The sequence below is a fragment of the Artibeus jamaicensis genome, unplaced genomic scaffold, assembly GCF_021234435.1.
Source record: "Artibeus jamaicensis isolate MK-2021 breed Jamaican fruit bat unplaced genomic scaffold, CSHL_Jam_final contig_2377, whole genome shotgun sequence".
NCBI lineage: Eukaryota > Metazoa > Chordata > Mammalia > Chiroptera > Phyllostomidae > Artibeus > Artibeus jamaicensis.
In genome coordinates this window covers 585,228-605,963 of record NW_026521496.1, presented here as the reverse complement: position 1 = coordinate 605,963, position 20,736 = coordinate 585,228, and the positions used below count along the sequence as shown (strand labels likewise).

General features: G+C 39.4%; 1 protein-coding gene across 1 annotated transcript in view; it reads left to right on the top strand.

The window, feature by feature from the left end:
• The window catches only part of HDAC8 (histone deacetylase 8), a 256,878-nt gene that overhangs the window by 93,540 nt on the left and 142,602 nt on the right, over positions 1 to 20,736 (top strand). The window contains exons 6-7 of the mRNA XM_037145454.2: positions 909 to 986; positions 1,597 to 1,705. Coding sequence (XP_037001349.1) covers positions 909 to 986; positions 1,597 to 1,705 — 187 coding nt within the window. The remainder of the gene's footprint in view (positions 1 to 908; positions 987 to 1,596; positions 1,706 to 20,736) is intronic.

The following is a 20,736-nucleotide window of genomic DNA, read 5'->3' as shown; positions in this document are numbered from 1 at the left end:
AGACTGAATGTGTTAAGTAAACACAGAGACAATTTCTTTATTTAAAGTATAAAAGAGTATAGTGCATGAATTTGCTAATAATAGTCCTTCCATTTTACAGAGGGATTATTTGACAATATGTGATTCAGGGAAGAAAGGTGTGGAGGTGGGCAGTGTGTTTATCTGAATAAGTAGTGGCTTATAAGAGTTACATCTTCTATCTCCCAGGCCTCTCTTCATTTTGTGACTTTGTTTAAATGGAAAGGAGACTCCTTTCTAGAAAAGTTTCCCTCAGCCCCAATCGATTTCCAAACTGCTATTAAGGAACAAGGCCAGGGCTACTTTCAGCCTTCTGTGTTTTAGCCAGAAAGATGTACCGTAAGTTACTTAGTACACACTTTCGGAGAACTGCATTTATAACCAAATCTGTGTCATAGTGAGAGGCAATTTACAATTGGGTCTCACCGTATAATGCCTTGTGTTGTTATTGGTCAGGATTTTTCGAGGGTTGCCACATCATACTTATTTTGCACTAAATCCCAATAATTTAACTCGAACCACAGAAACAAAACAAAATATACAACTTCCAAGTTAGTGCCAGTTTCCCTATTCAGCTCTGTTGATAATTCCTCAGTTCTGAGCTCAAGCCCTTCCCTCCCTTTTTGAACAGGTTTTCTAAGACAGCCTGGACATCCCACTGCTTGGAAAGGGGAAGTCCAGTTTTAACTTGCCATGAATTTGAAATGGAACCACATCCTGTAATGACAGACATCAAAGACCAAAGTGTTTTGTTACTTCGTTCCTCACCTTGTTAGCTTTATTATTGCTACCTTCTTGTCTCCCTTCCCTTCCACAGCTGCTTTCTAAAGTTTCACTTGTTGACAGCAGTTGCATACATGAAATTATTCTTCTGTTTCTTTCTCTGGTAGGTGTAGAAGATGCCTTCAGCTTCACCTCCACTGTCATGACGGTGTCTCTGCACAAATTTTCCCCGGGATTTTTCCCAGGCAAGTGCTCTGTGTACTCAGTATTACATTTGAGGAATAAATACTGCAGTTGGTCTATACATTTCTTATATCTTATTTTTTGGATAGTTCCATGCTATTAATACCTTATTGGTTCTATTTATGCAAAAATTTTAACACAGATCGTTTCAGGTGACAATAAGAGGAATATGATCTTGCTTCTTATTCCAGATGACTTTTACGGGCCTGTGCCTAGTCCAGATGACTTTAATAGATAGCTCACTTACACTTACTGTGCACTTACATCAAATACCCTGTGTAACTCCCCAAACCCTGACAACTGCCAAGATATACATATTATATCAACTTTAGTTACTATATATGGAAAGTCAAACATAGGAGTTAATCTCTTTTTTTTTCCAGACAGATGGAATCTAAGGTTTTTCCATTTTCTTATCAGTTTTCTGCTTCCCCAACATTGTTTCCCACAGTCACTTCCCCATCTGATTTTCCTCATTTCAGTCCCTTAGAAACCATCACAGGATGGTGCTCCTCATTGGCCCTTGGTCTTCTGAATTCCCATCAGAGAATCCTTCAAGTTTTCTAATTCTCATGTTCTTAAAACTGGTCATGGTGCCCCTCTCTTCCACAGGAACAGGTGATGTGTCTGATGTCGGCCTAGGGAAGGGACGGTACTACAGTGTGAACGTGCCCATTCAAGATGGCATACAGGATGAGAAGTATTACCACATCTGTGAAAGGTATGGCAGTGATGCTGAGTCAGTAACGAGTACTTCACAGTTCTATAAGATGAAATGGCTGCGACTCACAGAATTCTTGTTTTCAAAGAACAGTTTGTAGGGGGAAAGGCACTGTCTACTTACACAGCTTTTTTTGTACACTATCCATAAGCAATATTATGCTTATTTGATCAGGTAACCATTCGTTTGGGAGAGCCTCTTTGGTTTTCTGTTATGGAGATCTGCTTCTGTCCACTAGTGTGAATATTAGAGAGTTCTTTATTCTATTTTCTTGAGTTCTATCTGTTGTGTTACAATTGGGATCAGAAATCTGTTCTTTTTAAAATTTTATTTATTTATCTTTAGAGGGGAAGGGAAGGAAAGAAGGAGAGAAATATCAATGTATGGTTGCCTCTTGTACATCCCCTGCTGGGGACTGGCCTACAACCCAGGCATGTGCCCTGACTGGGAATCGAACTGCAATCCTTTGGTTCACAGGCCCGTGCTCAACCCACTGAGCTACACCAGCCAGGGCTTTTCTTTTCTTTTCTTTTCTTTTTTTTTTTAAGAAATCTTTCACTATGTAATCTTTTTACACTATGGTTATTGTGTTAAATTACAGCCACTTGTAGGGAAACAGTTTGTTGCCAATGTGTAGACCATTGGGGCTGAAAACCCCTACAGAATGGGGGGTGACTGTACTCATATTGTTCAGGTATAAATTCACTGCTGACATTGGCAGTAGAGCAAGTGAGTCTGACTAGAAGTCAGCAAGTGAATGTTACTGAAGGTAAGTGATGCAACTGAGGAGTTTTTGATCCTTTCCCCACTCAGATCAGACTTCTCCCAACCTCTGATAGAATCAAGGACTTCCAAAAGGAGCCTGCATTGGTCATCATCACTGGAAGTTATATAAACAAAGGAGAAGCATTAATTTTTTTTAAACTTTGTTTTGCCCTGGCTGGTGTGTCTTAGTGGGTTGGGCATCATCCTGCAAAGTGAAAGGTGGCGGATCATTTCCCAGCCTTTGGTTGCAGGCCAGGTCCCCAGTAGGGGGTGCACGAGAAGCAACCAGTTGATGTTTCTCTCCCTCTCTTTCTCCTTCCCTTCCCCTATCTCTAAAAATAAATACAAATCTTTTTAGAAACTTTTATATTTCAAAGGTGCCTCTTAGCTATAGCCTCTTCGGAATTTGGATCAGGTCACTGGCTACCTCTATACTGTCAGACTGAAAAGGCCTTTTTGTTTTTGGAGCCTGCCATTGATGGTTTTAATTGCCCTTCATGTTTGCCTTAGGCTCTGTTCTATCCTTGAGATGTGCCAATCAGAGCCACTTATTTGACTTTACCGATAAAAATGTCCTATGCTTCTGTGTAAAAAAATTACTCTGTTTTTCTCTTAATCCCCTTCTTGACAGTGCCCAACATTTTGCTACCTTTTTGTACCCATAACAGGAAACTAGGTTGTTCTCTTTAGTGCTCTGTACATAAGGTTTCCTAGAGTTCTTTCCTGAGCCTTAATTGAAAGGTCAGCACCCATCATCCTACAAGTGTAGTTTATACTATCTGCCCCCCAAATGGATTACCTTACACATGCCCCTACTGAAGCTCATCTGCCAATTATAAAAGTGCCTGAGACTTTCCTTTAGCCCCCATCACCTTGGCACTTCAGTGTTGGAAATGGCTGAGAATTATCTGCAGACTTGAGGTTTTCCCAGTGCCTATCCCCCAAGGAAGTCTACTATTTACCCTTTTGCAGTCACAAAAATGTCTGTTTCTCCCCTACATTTTCTCTCTCTAAACTAGTTCCTAGTATATAAAAAATATTTTAAATTCCCCGAGAGGTCATGTTTTAAAAAAGTGTCGGTATCAAAATTAATTAGAAGCATTGTAAAACTGAGTCCAGCCCCAAGGAAAAGATCCATGGGAGATCACATATGATCTCTCCTTCCAGAAACCCCATTCCTGCCCCCACCCCAGTCTACAGGAGGCCAGCATTTATTAAAGAATCTTCCAGCTTGCCTACTAAAGTACCAGACACTCATCAGTTTATAGTTCCCAGGGCCCCTTTTGCCTGCGGAGCCACACCAGCAATCTGCACAGTGACCATCCAGGATAACAGGTTCCAGGTTTTCATTAGAGGTACAATAATTTTTCCCTTTGATTTCTTTCAGAAGTCAAGTCTGGTCAGGGTGTTATGTGAAGGCACCTCTGATTCCAAGGGTGCCAGGGAGGCTTCCTGACCCAAACATCTCTCCCATCTGTTGGTCTAATATCTGAAATTCCTTTAACAGGAAACATACTTTTACCCTACAATTAGAAATAGGCCTTAAAATGGAATTTTGCCACAACTTTTCCTCCTCACCCACTCTCTGCCATTAGATGTATGGTTCTCACAGCGCTTTTCTTGACAGCAGAATTTGAAAGGGTTAGAGCTGGAGTATCCTGGGCATTCAGAGGAACAGGAATTGGGTGACAGAGCAGTATAGGCAAAGGGAAACAAAAACAATAATCTTTGCAAACTAAATAGTTTGCAGAGGGTGAACCCTCCTAACTATATCACTTGCTTTTGGTCATTACACTTGTAAATACTTCTGGTTTGCTGTTTGGAACCAGAGTTTCTTGCACATTTGCCATTATGACCTCTGACCCATCTGCCTACTCAGATACAGCAGACATAAGAATGACTTGCTCATGTAAAAATGAGTCATTTGCCATATCTGCTGTCTTCTTTTCATCCCTTTTGTTCCATGAACCCACTGGATTTTTAGATCACTCTTTTCCTGAGATAAGTAAAGGACCTCTTTATTACCTGTTCACTTACAAGATGCTCTGGCTTTTGTTTGGCATTCAGTTTCCACTTTACTTCTTGTAACTGCCTCTCCCCTTGGGGTTCATGGGCCCTTTTTCTCTCTCATCTTCCTTTTCTCCCTCCTTTCTTCCCTTCCGTCCTCCCTCCCTTCCTTTTTTCCCTCAAAGTTTTTCCTCTGCTATAGCCTTTTTGGACTTTGCTAGCTACTCAGGCAGGAACCTAATGGTTTTATGTTAAAGTCGAATATACTGGGTTGGCCAAAAAGTTCATTAAGTTTTTTTTTTTCCATACGATGGCTCTAGTAGCACTGCATTGTCTTTAACTTCATTCAAAACACGTTTCTTAGATTGTATTGCGACAGCTGTCATATTGGTGTGCATTTAAAAGAAAAACCTCAAAATTGGTCAATTTTTTGCAGCCATTTTAATATTGAAAATGGAAAAATGTACACAATGTCTTCGGCATATTATGTTTTATTACTTTAAGAAAGGTAAAAACACAATGGAAATGCAAGAAAAGATTTGTGCAGTGTATGGAGAAGGTGCTGTGACTGGCCAAACGTGTTGAAGTGGTTTGCGAAGTTTCTTGACATTTTGGCCAAATACATTGCTGTGGGGCTGCCTTATGCATTGGAAGATGTTTAGCAGCACCCCTGGCCTCTACCCACTAGAAGCCAATAGTGGGAGATAGTCAATGTACTCAAAATATCCAAATCAATAAAGTTATTGCTGAAAATGAAAAATGTGCTTTTTTACTATTTTATGAAAAAAACTAAATGGACTTTTTGGCCAACACAATACCTTCTTTATTTTATAAATGGCTTTAGACTTCTTTTTTAATAGGCCAGATATGAAATCTTTATGTGAAAGTTTTGAACAACAAAAGACCTTGGGTTCCATTTTATGTAAAAAACAATTTCACAGTCAGAGCTTCCTATGTCATTCCATACTGATTTAGAAAGGTCAGGGTCCCTGATTCCCCAAAGCTTCCCATAGTTTCCATGTGAGCTACTAGAGTTGGTATTGCAAGTAGAACCCTGTTTTAACCAGCCTAAAGGAACATCAACATTATTCTTCAAAGCACATCTCCTTCTAATAGAAGCTATGGCCCCAGTATAGAGATGATAGAGGTATATTATATTCTTGGTTTACATGGAAGCCCACACCCCACCTCAGCCTCATATACATATACACACACAGTTTGATGGCAGAGGAAAGCTATTTTGGTAAAGGGAATGTTAGCTATTTCCCAAGCTGTGTTATCTGAAAGAGGAAATACTACTTTACCTATGTTTAACCTGTTTGCTCTGTAATTGTGTTTAAATGCAGTGTGAGATAGTCTTAATGGTTAAGCTATCACCTAAAACAGCTGTGTTGATGCCTTTGGCTATGTATATAATTAAGGACTGTGAGAGAGGACAATGACAAGTACTGCGTTTACTAAAAAGTCTATTTCACTTTTTCCATAAAATAAAAGGCACATTTTAGATTTTCACCAACAACTTCATTGATTTGGATATTCTGAGTATATGGGCTAGCTCCTGCTTGGTGTAACAATTGTTCTAGATTAATGTCTTGATTTGATTGCTATCAACTTCAACTGGTCTACCCAACCAAGGAGCATCATCCAGCAAGAAATCTCCAGCACGAAACTTTACAAAACTTTGCAAAACACACTCAACCACTCACAGCACCTTCTCCATACACTGCACAAATCTTTTTTTTTGCATTTCAGTTACATTTTTACCTTTCTTGAAATAATGAAGCACAATATTTCAAAAATGTTGCATATTTTCTTCCATCTTCAGTATTAAAATAGCTACACACAAATTCACCAATTTTGATAAAATTTTTAAAAATGCACACTGAAGCGACAGCTGTCACAATACAATCTAAGAAGACTGTTTTGAATGAAGTTAAAGATAACTAAGTACTACTGGAAACATCGTGCAAAAAAAAAAAAAAAACAAGCTTTTTGGCCAACCCAATGCTTCCTTGCTGCTGATTCCAGAGCCGTTTTGATAAATAGTAGGGTGCCACTCTGAATGTGCAATCTTGCAGGATGACCAAACTACTCACTCGCTGTGAACTGTCTTGGAATATGCATAGTCTGAAGAAGAAAATCAGAATTGTGCTTAAACTTCTTAATTTGTATCTTACCTATGGTTTTATAGCCCTAACAGCCAGGAGCCAATTCTTTACTAAATGTCCAATTATTAGTATATATCTCATAGGAAAGATACATATATGGTGCTTAGAATGTGTATGGATTCAAAATACACTAAAGTGGATAGTTCAATATTTTGAAAAAACGACTCACATTTTATTAAGAATATTCAACTATTTAACTTTGTGAGGTAATTAAGTACAGACACTGTATAAATATTTCACCAAAATGAAAACACATTGTTAAGCAGACCTCTCAATGAATAGGACTTATGAAAGGCTCTATTAAACAGGACTTCTCATTCAATAGCAGTCTTTATATCCACATATGCAAAACTTTGCTGGTGAAAACTATCAGCCCAACGAAGGGAATAATCTTATTCCAGGGAATTAGGGTTTATAACAGTAGTTGTTAAAATAAGAATCTACCTGTATTTGGTCCTTGGTCTTTTATTTGAATCCCAAACCTTGTATTCTGTAACTTAAAATGGAAAGAAACCCTCTTTCCCCATCAAAGAGCACTGACCTGAGGGAAAAATTCAGAGATCCTGGAAGTAAAAAACAACAAAAAACCCAACTTATTATTTTTGCCTCCTTTTATGAGAGAAATATTATACTTTTCTATTTTAAATAATTTTTATAGCTCAACTGCTTTTTTCAAACATTAATTCTACTGTTCCTGGATTAACCAGAATAGCCTATCCAGAAAGAACTCGTTCTCTGGGACAACAGCAAGCTCATTAAAGGAAGCGCGCATTAAGCCTAAGTTTTTATTCCTGTGGGGAATTCCTTTGTCTATCTATATTGAGTTCTATTGCTATCCAACAAGGAAGAGAAAAAACATATTGCAACTACTATTTTTTACTTTAAAATCGTTTTATTTATGGTATAATTTTCCCAATTTCCCCCCTTTGTCCCCCTCCCTCCAGGTGTCTGTACTTTCTTTTTCTAATTAAATATTTTATTGTTATTCTATTACACTTGTCCCAATTTTTCCCCCTCCGCCCTCCTCCGCCCAGCCCACCCCCACTCCCACAGTCAATTCCCACACTGGTATCCATGTTCATGGGTCATTCATACACGTTCCCTGACTAGCAAATACTTTTATATATACTTTCTGTAGCTTATGTTTAATTGCATGAGAATTTTCCTTAGACCCTGACATAGCCTCTGGAATAGAAGTCAGTGGTGTTTTAAGCGCAGGGTCCATTCCTGTGGGTCTTAGGTCAAGACTGACCTCTCTGAAGCCATGCTGAACTTCCAACAAAAGAATCAAGCACCTTAAGTCACCTAGGATTTTTTAAAACATTAGTTAACAAGAATAAAAGGGGGAACAGCTACCATGCAACAACAGAGGGATTTGTGTGTCTTTAAGTATAATGACTCTGTTTTATTCATTCATTTACCAAGCATACAACTTTTGTGACAGCTTTATGCCAGCACTGTACCTAGGCATTGGTTGCAGACAAGAGAGATGAGGCCTTTGCACCCTGGAGTTTAGCTCCTAGGGAGCCCTTGCCTGTGCCAGAAATAGCACTAAACATTTATTTGATGCTTATAGTATCACACAGTCTACAGCACCTACAAAGGTAGGTATTCTCATTTCTATCTTACAAGTGAGAAAATGGGAGCTTGGAAAGGTTGAGCTGCTTAAGGTCACGCAGCTACGAAGTGATAAAGCCAGAGTTAGAACACATGGCTCTCTGCCTATTAACCATTAGGTACATTGTCTCCAGCGTGTCATGCAGAAGTATGAAATTTCTTCACGAGGAGAAAATACCATCCTAAGACTTCTTGGAAAATTTGATCTCAGAGCGTTGCAGAAAAACCCCTAAGTTTATGCAAATGAACCACACAGTCTGTAGTATACATAATCCATTGTGTTTCTGTTTGTGGATGTGCAATTTAGATTTTTGCCCCTCAAACAAATATCTTAATCCTGAGGATTTAATTTGTAATTTTATGGATAGAAACCAAGAGTAAATATTGCCAGATTTTATGTCTTAGGTTTTAAAGTTTGGAAACGTGGACATTCTGTAAATCTGCTTTTTCCTTTATCTTCAATGGAGAAAATCCTGCTTTCCTCCTTTAGAAAGTGAATAGTGTCATATGTCATTTTATAGAGGTTATCTCATGTAATTAATATCCTTTTCATGTGTTGTTTTAGACTAGTATTGACAGATTTTGGATGTTATACATTTTTGCAACTGTAGACCTAATTTATATCACTTCTTGGTCCTGGCAGAAGGCCATATCTATGTAGAGGATTGAGATCTTCCCATCCATGCTATAAATTGTCCATTTAATACCCATGGAATAAAATGAGAACCAAGGGACATCTCTAAAGGACATTTAAGTGAAATGTTTCTATGCACTATTGACTTTCAATGTTAATATTTAAAGAAGAGATGTTTTAATGATGATGGGTTTTTCTTTCATTATAATGATGTCATCTAGAATTTATTTGCCACTTGGGACTCCCAACTTCTTATCAGTCAATTTTAGAAGCAGGTAGATACATCCTCAGTGAAAGAGAACCCATAATTACAACCTATTCCTTGGGGCTTGGTGATATGGCAAAAGCAACACAAATACATATTTATACATAAACACTTTAAGCAATACAATTTTTCAAATTCCCCTTCATTTGACAAGAAGGGAAGAACTCTCTAGAAATTTCCATGTGAGGACAAATAATTATATATCTTCATCCCCATTTTCATCACAATGTTAAGAGCTAGTGAAAATTCTTTACAAAATTCCTCTACCTCCCTTCAGTTAGGTCATAGCTGCACCACCTTTATCATCACTAGCTCACTCTGGGCCAGTGATAAAGATGACAGACTGCTAGGTCATTTTTATAAGCCTTGCTTGCACTTTGAACTCAGCCCTCTATCAAGTACTTATATCAAATGCTCTTGTTCTATTGAATAAACTTTTAACCTGCCTCTACTTGGTATGGCAAATATAAAACTGTCTATTGTTTCTGGAAACATGGATGATTCAGACACTAAATTCACTGTTAATGTTAGCCACACATAGAAAGGAGGCCAAAGTGGGCTGTTCATTTATTGTTCCCAGTTTGATGTGTCTTGTAAAATATTAAATTCAAACAAACATGAAGCACCCAAGAATATAGGATAATTTGGAGAGGAGATACTGTGCCTAATTATCGGAAGTGTCCTGAACGTGTGCTGCCTGTGAGCACACCCTGCCTATTTCTAGTACTTGGTTAGGGTTGCAGTGGAGAACTGTTTTTTTTTCCCCTCGCCTGATCCTTTGAGGTTTAAAGCCAGGTGGTTAGAAGAACAGTTCTTATATTATTCTTCTTCCCCTCTTGGCCAGTGTCTTTCATGACAAGTTCTTGAACTCCTGCACCAAGTAGCCCGGACACCATGACAGCACCCTCTACCTGCAGCAAACAGTCTTCCTAGGTGATTTATTTTCCCTCTTAAGTCAAGGAGGACAGTCTCCGGAAATCCCATGGGTTTGTTCTGTCACTCTGGTGTGTACCTTCGCTGCTCTCTTCTTAGTGCTGAATGATCCCTGCCTCCTGGAGAAAGTGACCTAATTCTTTCCCAGCAGTTGAATAGGTTCTGGTGCTAGAATGTGCTCTGAAACTATCCAGAGACAGGAAGACCTTGCTCATAAAAGGAAATTTTGAGAAGTGCACCCTTTAACATAGGGTTGCTCTGTCCCTTCAGTCTAGACTAGGAAAACTGCTTTGTATGCTCTGCTTTCACATGTTCCAGCTTTCAATAGCTGCTCCTAACACTGCCATTCACCCAGCAGCTCCTAGCCCTCATGAGCTGCATCCTCATGTTCTGTTGAAATGGATTACGCAGAGATTTAAGTTAAAAGCCAGTGTCCATCACCTGACAAAAAAGGCTGGAAGCTAAGTTTCGCTGGAGCCAAACCCATTGGCTCTTAAAGAAGGACCAAATGAAAGACTCTTAAAAAAAACCATATCAAATAACCAGCTAACAAGTTAACAAGTGAAAGGGTGTGTATGTGTGCCAAGCACTGAAAGCAGTGCATTTGCCTGGAGACTGTGATGGTGCCGCTGAGGAGTGAGCTGCAGGTGAAGGCATCTGTGTGTGCCCACTCCAGGTGGGAAAATCCTGAAGAGGAAGGTGAAGTTTGGGAGAAGTATTCAATATATTGGGGATAACAGTAGAAAGATATCCACCCTATTGAAATATAGAGAAGCTTCACTAACTCGGCCTAATTAGAGGAAAGTAAGTCTGAATCATGGACTATTTTAAAATGCATTTGTATTACTTTCAAGCAATGGACATATTAGTAATTCAAAGTAGACTAAAAGCAACTCAAGGAAGAGGCTTTACGTATAATTTGTAATTAGTATATCAATTATTTGTATATAAGTGAATGTGCAAAAAGTGCATAAAGAGTTTATTCTCTTAAGTAAGACAAACATTCCCCAGTGCAATCCTGTTTACACTATTAATTTGCTTAGCCAGCCTTTTTTGTGCCAAGATAGATGTATGTAAGAAATGCTTATTTCCTCAGGGAAGAATGAATCGCTTCCCTGTGTTTAGTCCAGTAACTAAGACGCGGAGCGCCACTTGATTGGTTTGGGATTTCCAGGATATGGAGTTTTGAATTTGCATACAGACCAGAGAGATTTCATATGGAGAAGATCTGGCAGCCATTGCCAGAGACCCAGTTTCCCCATCTGGATTTCATTGAAGTGATCTGGATTTCATCAAGCAACAGGACACTGATCCTAAATGATCCACCAGACACTCTAACGTAGGCATGTTTAAAATACATCCTGCCCCAGAAAAATAACTGTTAAAATATGATGAGTTGGAGTTGCTCTATGTGCAGTACTTAAAAGTAATAAAAATGCATTTCTTTTTAAGTCCCACAAAAACCATGCAATATCAAGTTAATGATGAAAATCAATCCCCAAACTCTTTCTTGCACACCTCATTGTGTGACGGCATTGCAGAGATTTCCAATCATCTGGGAAAGGATATTATGTTTTGATGAGCTGCACCAGGTGCTAACTATATGGCAGGATTTCAGCTTTGAATCGTAGGGAGGCCCTCCTGGGTAAGGGCGAGGGAAGGGCTAGGGGCATGTTTATTGTTAACAAATCGTTATTGTATACCTAAGTTCGAGAATCAGAGCAACTGAACTGAGAAAGATGTATCTGGTATTTAGGGAGTGTAGAAAATATGATTAAACAATGAGAAACAGAGATAGAGGCCCGTATCTCTACCCGTATGTATTAAACTGTGCTCGGGGTAAATTGTGACTTCTTCAAGGCTTAGAGAGAAAAATGAACTGCAGAGAGCATAAGCAGAAGAAGCAAATATACACACAAATGTTGTAACTATAGTTTGGAGTGACTCCAGCTCTCCCCTTTCCCCCCAAGGGCATCACTATCCAGGGTCTGCAAAAGTCAAATAGCTGTTTGGCTTCCAGTCTGATTTCTGGCCTAAGAAAGCAGAGAAGTAGATTTCCACTTTAATTATATATTCTCTCAACCTCTATCTAACAGAAAGCCACTTGTATTTCTGCCCTTTCTTAAAGTGAAGTTTGTGTTTGGTGAAAGGCAATAGATTGGCAGCACTGGAAAAGGAATTACTATACTCCCAGAACAAGTATAATCAGGCAGTGACACTATGAAATTTCCCTCTGCCTTTGGGGAACATTAGAGTACTATTCAGGAAGTCATGGCTATGGTCTGCTATGCTGAACTCAACAGTATCCTAGTGCGCTGAGAGAATTAGCACAGTGCTCCAAGGGCCTGACTTAAGGCCATTCATTTTTTTATTCAACATTAGGGAGTGCTTACTATGTGCCTGGTGCTAGAAGACTTCTGCAAATGTTGTATCAGTTAATTCTCACAATAACCATGTGAGGGAGAAAATACTCTTCTACAGAGAAGGAAACCGAGGTTCAGAGAGGTGAAGTGATTTGTCCAAGTTGCTATGCAAGTACTGGATCCAACTTGGTCTGACCCCCCCGCCCATGCAGTGTTCTCCCTGAACTCCATGTTGTGAAAGCTGCAAAGGGGATGGCTGAGAAATGTGCCCAAATAATATGACACAGAGCAGAATGCAATCTGTGCTATGGGTGAGGTCTCAGTAATTTCAGAACAGTGAAATGACCTATCCCTGATCAAATAGTCATTAATACAACTAGCCTTAGGATTCATATTCTTTAAGTCTTTAATTTTGTTTATTTTTAAGCTTAGCTCTCCAAACCACCCTGCCTCTCAACCTACCCTATGTATGCCCTGTCCAAATAATATACACCCTGCTTGCTAGGGCCTCTGGCCTTTCAGAATGAGAAGAACCTGCCCTCGCTGGTGTAGCTCAGTGGATTGAGTGTGGGCCTGTGAATCAAAGGGTTGCCTGTTCCATTCCCAGTCAGGTCACATGCCTGTGCAGCCAGGTCCCCAGTAGGGGGCGCACGAGAGGCAACCACCTATTGATATTTCATTCCCTCCCTTTCTCCCTCCCTTCCCCCCTCTCTAAAAATAAATAAATAAAAATCTTTTTTAAAAAAGAATGAACATTGGGGTTCATAGGTTAACAAAACAAACAAGCAAGCAAAATACACCAGAGACATTGAGATAAAGAACAAACTGACAGTAGCCAGAGGGGAGGGGGAAAGAAGGGAAAGGATCATAAAGGAACATGTATAAAGGATCCAGGGACAAAATCAAAGGGGAAAAGGATGGAGGGTGGGAGGTAGGGGTGGGTGGGGTGGCGGGAGTGGTGATGGGAAAATGGAGACAACTGTACTTGAACAACAATAAAAAAAATGAGGAAAAAAAGTGAGAAGAACCAAACAACACTGAGGTTTAGTGAAGAGAGCACTGATGATTCAGTCTAGGCCACTGGTAATGTCCTTTATTTCTGGATGACTCACTTTCCCCTGTGTAAATGAGAATGGTTTACTTCAAAGAGGTAGAAAAATAAGTAATAACAAACTAAAAATAGTATACAGTCCTTTTTGTTGCCAAGGTGACAAATAATTGATGAGTAGAACTACTTATCACAAAGCATGTTAGAAAGAAATGTCAATTAGAATCTATGTTTTCAAATTTTTGTTTATTGATTTTTTTTTTAGAGAGAAAGAGAAACATCGATGTGTTGTTCTACTTACTTATGCTTTCATTGGTTGCTTCTTCTATGTGCCCTGACCAGGGAAGAAACCCACAACCTTGGCGTATCAGGATGACACTTTAACCCACTGAGCTACCTGACCAGGGCCCAAACTTTTTTTTTAGTGGAGATCTTTCAAATATTGAGTCAATCATTTTACTTATAAAATTTTTTTCAATTTTAAAAAATTTGTTGATTTTAGAGAGGGGGCGGAGAGAAAGAGAGGGCAGGGGGAAAGAGAGATTTGTCATTCCACCTATTTATGCATCTATGTGGTTGACTCTTGTATGTGCCCTGACCAGGGATGAAATCACAATCCTGACTTACTGGGATGATGGTCTAACCAGCAGAGGTCCTGGACAGGGCAGAATCTATGTTCTAATATAATGGATTCAGCAATGTGAGAAAAGATGCCCATGTAAAATGTTAAGAAACTACATTTTGAAAATTAAAACAGCAAAAGCAATGCGAGGATTGTTTTTTCTTTGGAGGGTGTGGGGGTTTAGGAATTTGAGGGGTTTTTGTGGCTTTGGAATTTTTTTTTGTTTTTTTTCTACTAAAGATGTCAATGGGAGCAGTATAGCTTGTTTATGTTAAAAGTGGGAAGAGAAATGTATAGGAAATAAAATGTCTTCTGGATGTGTCTAAGAAGCACCCCTGGCCCCAAACAAAATGACACTTCATCCTCATCATAGTGAAACCACCCCCCTGAATTTCCTGCATCCCTAAACCATTTGTAATAGATACTCAGGAATCACTGAGGCATTTACCATATGGTGCATCCCCTGGCAGGTTGAATTTTTGCAGAATGATTTAGCAGTGACCGAGTTGAGATAGGATTGAGAGAATTAGAGAAAACATACCTGTGAAAAGTGAAAGAGCTCCTATTTGACACTGACTAGTAATGTTTTGGGTCCCTAACAGAATCTCCCTCTGAATCCCATCCAATACAATGGGTTTAAAATTTCTACTGTAGTAAAGGCTCTGCTGCTGGCAGTAACTTTTCTCAGGGTGACCTTGGGAGGTCACAGCATGAGTAACAAATATTCCTCTCTTTCCTCCTCTCACAACCCACCCTTCTTGGTTTTTCAGCTTTGAATTCCTCATGTCTTTAATCTCTGTTGATGAAGTCTCTAGAGGATACCAAGAGTGCTTACTGGAAAACAAAGATGATAAGGCTAGTCTAAATTGGTTTGCAAGCTAGAAGTCAGGAGACCCAACCTGCTGGGAGCTTGCACAGGTCAAAGGTCTGGCTGGAGATGCAAGTTTGGGATAGTAGGTCCTGCCACCAATGTTGATTAAGGGTAACTGTAACACCATATTTTTGGCATCCCATTGCCCTGGAATTAGAGGTGAAGTGGCACCAGTGAATCATTTGAAGACATGCAGTAGAAGCTGTGGTCTACCCTGATGGAATAACAGAAAAGGGGTTAACGCTATAATTTGGTTCTTGGGCGTTTCCTTTCATCTAAAAGCATCATTAATGTCATCACCCCTGGCTTTTATCCCCCTCAGGCACCACCCACCTTCCCCAAAGCAATGCCTATAGAAACAGCTGCCACAGCCTATCTTCCTCATTAGCATAGCATTGTCTGAAAAATGTGCTGCTGGATACCAGGAGATCAGGTTTCTCATCAAGAAAAACTGCATTTCCAATGAATATCTTGTGTGTTTATAGGGAAGTTACTAATGTAGTGTAATGAAATGCTTGTCCTCCCCCTCCTTTCTGGGTAAGAGATTTTATGCTTTGCCAAAACCTAAAATTAATGATTTGCAGTGTAGAAAACTGTTACAATAGTTAAAGAAACTTTCCCAAAAGCAATCTGGAGTGCTATTTCATTCATTTACTGATTATTTATTGAATGCCCACTATGTATAAAGTATTGGTTTTACCCTCAAGGAAGTTAGTGGAGATATTACAGATAAAATTACAGATACTTAGGGAGATATACATTTATATTTATATTCACACATCTGAATAAAATAAAATGTGGAACGTTATAAAAACCATAAGAAGTAAAATGTGGGCACTCAAAGGGAGAAACACTTCAGAAAAAAAGCTTAATCGAGGAGGTAACATTTGATCTGGGTTCTAAAGGGTAGCTAATTACTCTATCTTTACAAAGTGTGTGAACGTGTATGTGTTTATAAAATCTGGGTCAAGTTTAAATATACAGAAAATGTAGGAAAGGATGTTCTACACAGATGGTATGGCAAGATCAAAGTCAGGCAAGAAGGAGCTACGTATAAAGAAGAGCAATGGTTTAGTTTGGCTGGACTGTAAAGTGCATGAGAGGAACAACTTGCAAGGAAAATTGGAAAAGTGGGTGGGAGTAATATCACGCTGGAACGCTTAGCTATGAAAATGTGTACTATATTCTGTAAGCATTTGGGGAGCTGCTGAAGGTTTTAGAATGAAGGAATGGTATGATCAGAACGTGCTCAGAAAGATAAACACCCAAAATGCAATAACGCTATGGTTGCTATGGCCATTATACAACATAGTGCATGTAAAGTGGCTGGCACCAGCACCTGATGTGTAGTAGCTCAGTAAGCCGTGGAAGCAGTTATATTGTAGTAGTTCAGAGCATGGATTCTGGTGCCAGGCTGCCTGAGTTCAAAAACTATCTCTGCCACTCAACAGCTGTGTGATCTTGTACAGATTTCTTAAGCTCTGTGTGCTGCTGTTTCTCCATCTATAAAATAGGATTAAAAATACCTATCTTATAAATTGTTATGAGAGTCAAGTGAGCTAATACATATAAAGTGCACAAAACAGTGCTGTTTTGAATAAAGTGTTCAGTAAATGTTACTTGTTATCATTATTACCATGTTTTATTCATGAAAGAGATGGAACATGAGCTAGCCTTTAAAGAATAGATATGACATAGACATGTTGAAAGGTAACTTTCAGACACAAGGAAGTACATGACAAAAAACATGCTTATAAGAAAGTACAAAGTAAGTGAGGTGAATCATGCACAGTTCAGTTTGCCTACACAATAACATGGGTTAAGCAGTTATTGGATAATAAGATAAAAAAGCATGCTAGAGTCAGAGCATGAAGGACTTTGAATCATAAGCTAAGAATTGTAAGCATTATAAAAGAAAATGGGGGGACACTGAAGGCTTTTGAGTAAAGATGTGACTTAATCATAACCATCCCTAAGGAAAATTATTCTGATAGTAGTGTGTTTGTGATGTATTGGAGAGCTAAGAGACTGGAGGCAGTGAAATTAATTAGGAAGCTATTGGCATCCACAAAGGAGATCATAAGGGCTGGGCTTGAGTACTGCAGTAGGAGTGAAGAGGGAATGGGAGAGACATTGTTGCAAGACTGGTAACTGGAGAGCAGCAGGAAAAGGAAGAATCAGAAAGATCCCCAGAATTCTGGACGTGGATGACTAAAAAGATGGGGTATCATTAGCAGATGGGGAACAGAGAAGAAGGTAAGGTGACAAGTTCAGCATGGTCAAAACAGAGCTGTAAGTTACAGCTGATTTTGTAGAAATTGATGAGCTGATCCTAAAATGTATATGGAACTTCAACCCTGAATAGCCAGTACAAACTTGAAAAGAAAGAACAAGGTTGGTAGATTCACATTTCCAGCCTTCAAAACTTACTACAATGCTACTGTAATCAAGACAATATGTTGCTGGCATGAGGGCAGACATATAGAACAATGAAATAGAGTTCAGAGTCCAGAAATATCTACAGTTAATTGATTTAACACAAAGGGTATTAATACAATTAAATGGGGAAAGAAGAGTCTTTTCAACAAATGGTGCTGGGACAAGTGGGTATCAGCATGCAAAAGAATGAATTTGGACCCTTACCTCAAACTGTGTACAAAAATTAAGTCTACACTGTCTAAATGTAAGAGTAAAACTATAAACTCTTCAAAGAAGACATAGATGTAAATGTTCATGACCTTGAATTAGGTAATATTCTCTTAGATATGACACCAAAAGCACAAGCGACAGAAAAAAAATAGATAAATTGGACTTCATAAAAAATAAAAAACTTCTATGCTTCAAAGGACACTATCAAGAAGGTGAAAGATGACTTCCGCCAAGATGGAGGCATAGGTGGAGACGCCGTGCTTTCTCACACAACCAAGTTTAGAGATAACTAAATATTAGCAACAGAAAACATAGCCAGAACACAGAAAATTGAACTTTTCGGAAGTCTGATAACATAAATTCTTCAGCCCGACTGGTAAGAGGGGCGAAACCAGCAGCTGACGGAGCGGGGTTGCACAGGAAAATTCGGTCAGACGGACTCAGGTGCTTGGAACCCAGGCGCAGGGTTGGACCTGGTGAGCGACCCAGCGAGCGACTGCAGGGAAGCAGCGAGGGAGCAGGGCTGCGGGTTGACTGTGGTCATGCATTCGTGCGCAGATAGACAAGCGAGGAAGTGGGTGATTAGACAGGACCCAGCAGGCCCCAGCGGCGAGCAGCAGCAGAGAGCGCCGCCATTTCCTTGCTCTGGCCACGCCCCCACATACAGCGTCACAAGCCAGCGACCTGGGAGTCCAAGGATCCGCTCCTCACACTTAAAGAGCACGAACAGACCAAAAATGGCTCAAGAAGATCTCAAAGCCCCACAGCCTATAAATCTAAGCGGTGAAGAAATAGCAGAACTCTCAGATGCACAGTTTAAAACACTGGTGATCACGATCCTCACAGAACTGGTTGATTATAGCCACAAATTAGAGAAACATATGAAGGCAAAACTAATTAAAATGAATGGAATTGCACAGGAAACCAATAGCGATGAAAAGGAAACTAGGACTCAAATCAATGGAGTGGACCAGAAGACAGCAAATAATGGCCAAACAGAAAAGAGTCAAGGAGCAAGAATTCAAAGAAATGAGGAGAGTCTTAGGAACCTCCAGGACATCTTTAAACGCTCCAACATCCAAATTATAGGGGTACCAGAAGGGGGAAAGGAACAGCCACCAGTGGGAAAACTTATTTGAACAAATAATAAAGGAGAATTTCCCCAATCTGGCAAAGGAAATAGACTTCCAGGAAATCCAGGAAGCTCAGAGAGTCCCAAAGAAGTTGGACCCAAGGAGGAACACACCAAGGCACATCATAATTACATTAGTCAAGATAAAAATGAAGGAGAGAATCCTAGAAGCAGCAAGAGATAAGGGGACAGTCACCTACAAAGGAGTCCCCATCAGACTGTCAGCAGATTTCTCAAAAGAGACCTTACAGGCAAGAAGGGGCTGGAAAGAGGTATTCCAAGTCATGAAATCCAAAGACCTACAACCAAGATTGCTCTATCCAGCAAAACTTTCATTTAGAATGGAAGGACAGATAAAGTGCTTCTCAGATAAGATCAAATTCAGGGAGTTCATCATCACCAAGCCCTTATTATATGAAATGTTAAAGGGACTTATCTAAGAAAAAGAAGTTAAAGAAACATGAACAGTGAAAGGACAACAAACTCACAGTTATTAACAACCACACCTAAAACAAAAGCAAACTAAAAGGACAGCTAGATCAGGAGTGGAATCATAGAAATGAAGATCTCAAGGAGGGTTAGCAACAGGGGAGTGGGAGGAGGAGAAGGGGGGAGAAGGTACAGAAAATAAGTAGCATAGACAGTAGATAGAAAATAGATGGGGGTCAAGAATAGCATGGGAAATATAGAATCTAAAGGAGTTGAGACACATGGTCATAAACTAAAGGGGGGGTAATGGTGGGGACAGGGGAGTAGGGTGGAGGGGAATGAAGGGGGGAATAGAACAACTGTAACAGCATAATCAATCAATCAATAAATAAATAAATTTTAAAAAAAAGAAGGTGAAAGACAACCCATAGAATGGAAGAAAATTTTTGCAAATCATGTATTTGATAAGGGACTTATATTTAGGATAAATAAACAAAACTCAATATTAAAAAGACAAGCGACCCAACTTAAAAATGTGCACAGGACTTGCACAAATGTTATCCTGAAAAAGATATGCAGATGGCCAAATAGCACATGGAAAGATACTTAACATCATTAGTCACCAGTTAAATGCAAATCAAAGCCACAGTAAGGTACCACTCCATACCCCCTAGGCTAGCTATAATAACAATTCTTAAAAACCAGAAAATAACAAATGTTGGCAGAGTTGTGGAAGATCTGGAACACCCCCCCCCATACATTGCTGGTAGAAATGTAACATGGCACAGCACTGTGGACAATGTTCTGGTAGTCCATCAAAAGATTAACCGTAGAGTTACCATGTGACCCAGCAATTCTGCTTAGAGGTTTATACCCAAGAGATATGAAAACTTGTTCAGACAAAAACCTGTACACATATATCCATAGCAGCATTTTTCATATGAGCCAAAAAGTAGAAATAACTCAAATGTCCATCAACTGATGAATGGATGAAGAAACTGTGGTGCATAGAAACAATGGAGTATTGAGCCATAAAAAGAAGTGAAATACTGATGCTACAACATGGATGAACCTTGAAAACATATATGAAAAGTAAAAGAAACCGGTCACAAAAGGCCACATTTATATAAAAATTGGATTAGATATATCCATATAGACAGAAAGATTAGTGGTTGCCAGGGGCTGGGGGAGTGAAGAATGGTGGGAATGCGTAGTAACTTCTAATGGGTTTAAGGCTTTTTTTAGGGATGATGAAAATTTTTTTAATTCATCGTGATGGTGGTAGGTAAGGGAGGGGAGGGGAGCGGAGGAGTGAATATTATAACACTCATAGTTACTTTTTTTCTGTCTTCTTCCCCTACTGGGCCACAAGCTCCTTGGGTCTTACTTATTTTGGTACTTCTAGTGACTGTCAAGGGAAGATTAGGTGCTTGAATCAAGATTTTACAGAGTGACAGCTGTAAAAAGGAAGGAAATAGTACCTTTTGTGACAGCCCAGATGGACCTGGAGAGCATTATGCTAAGTGAA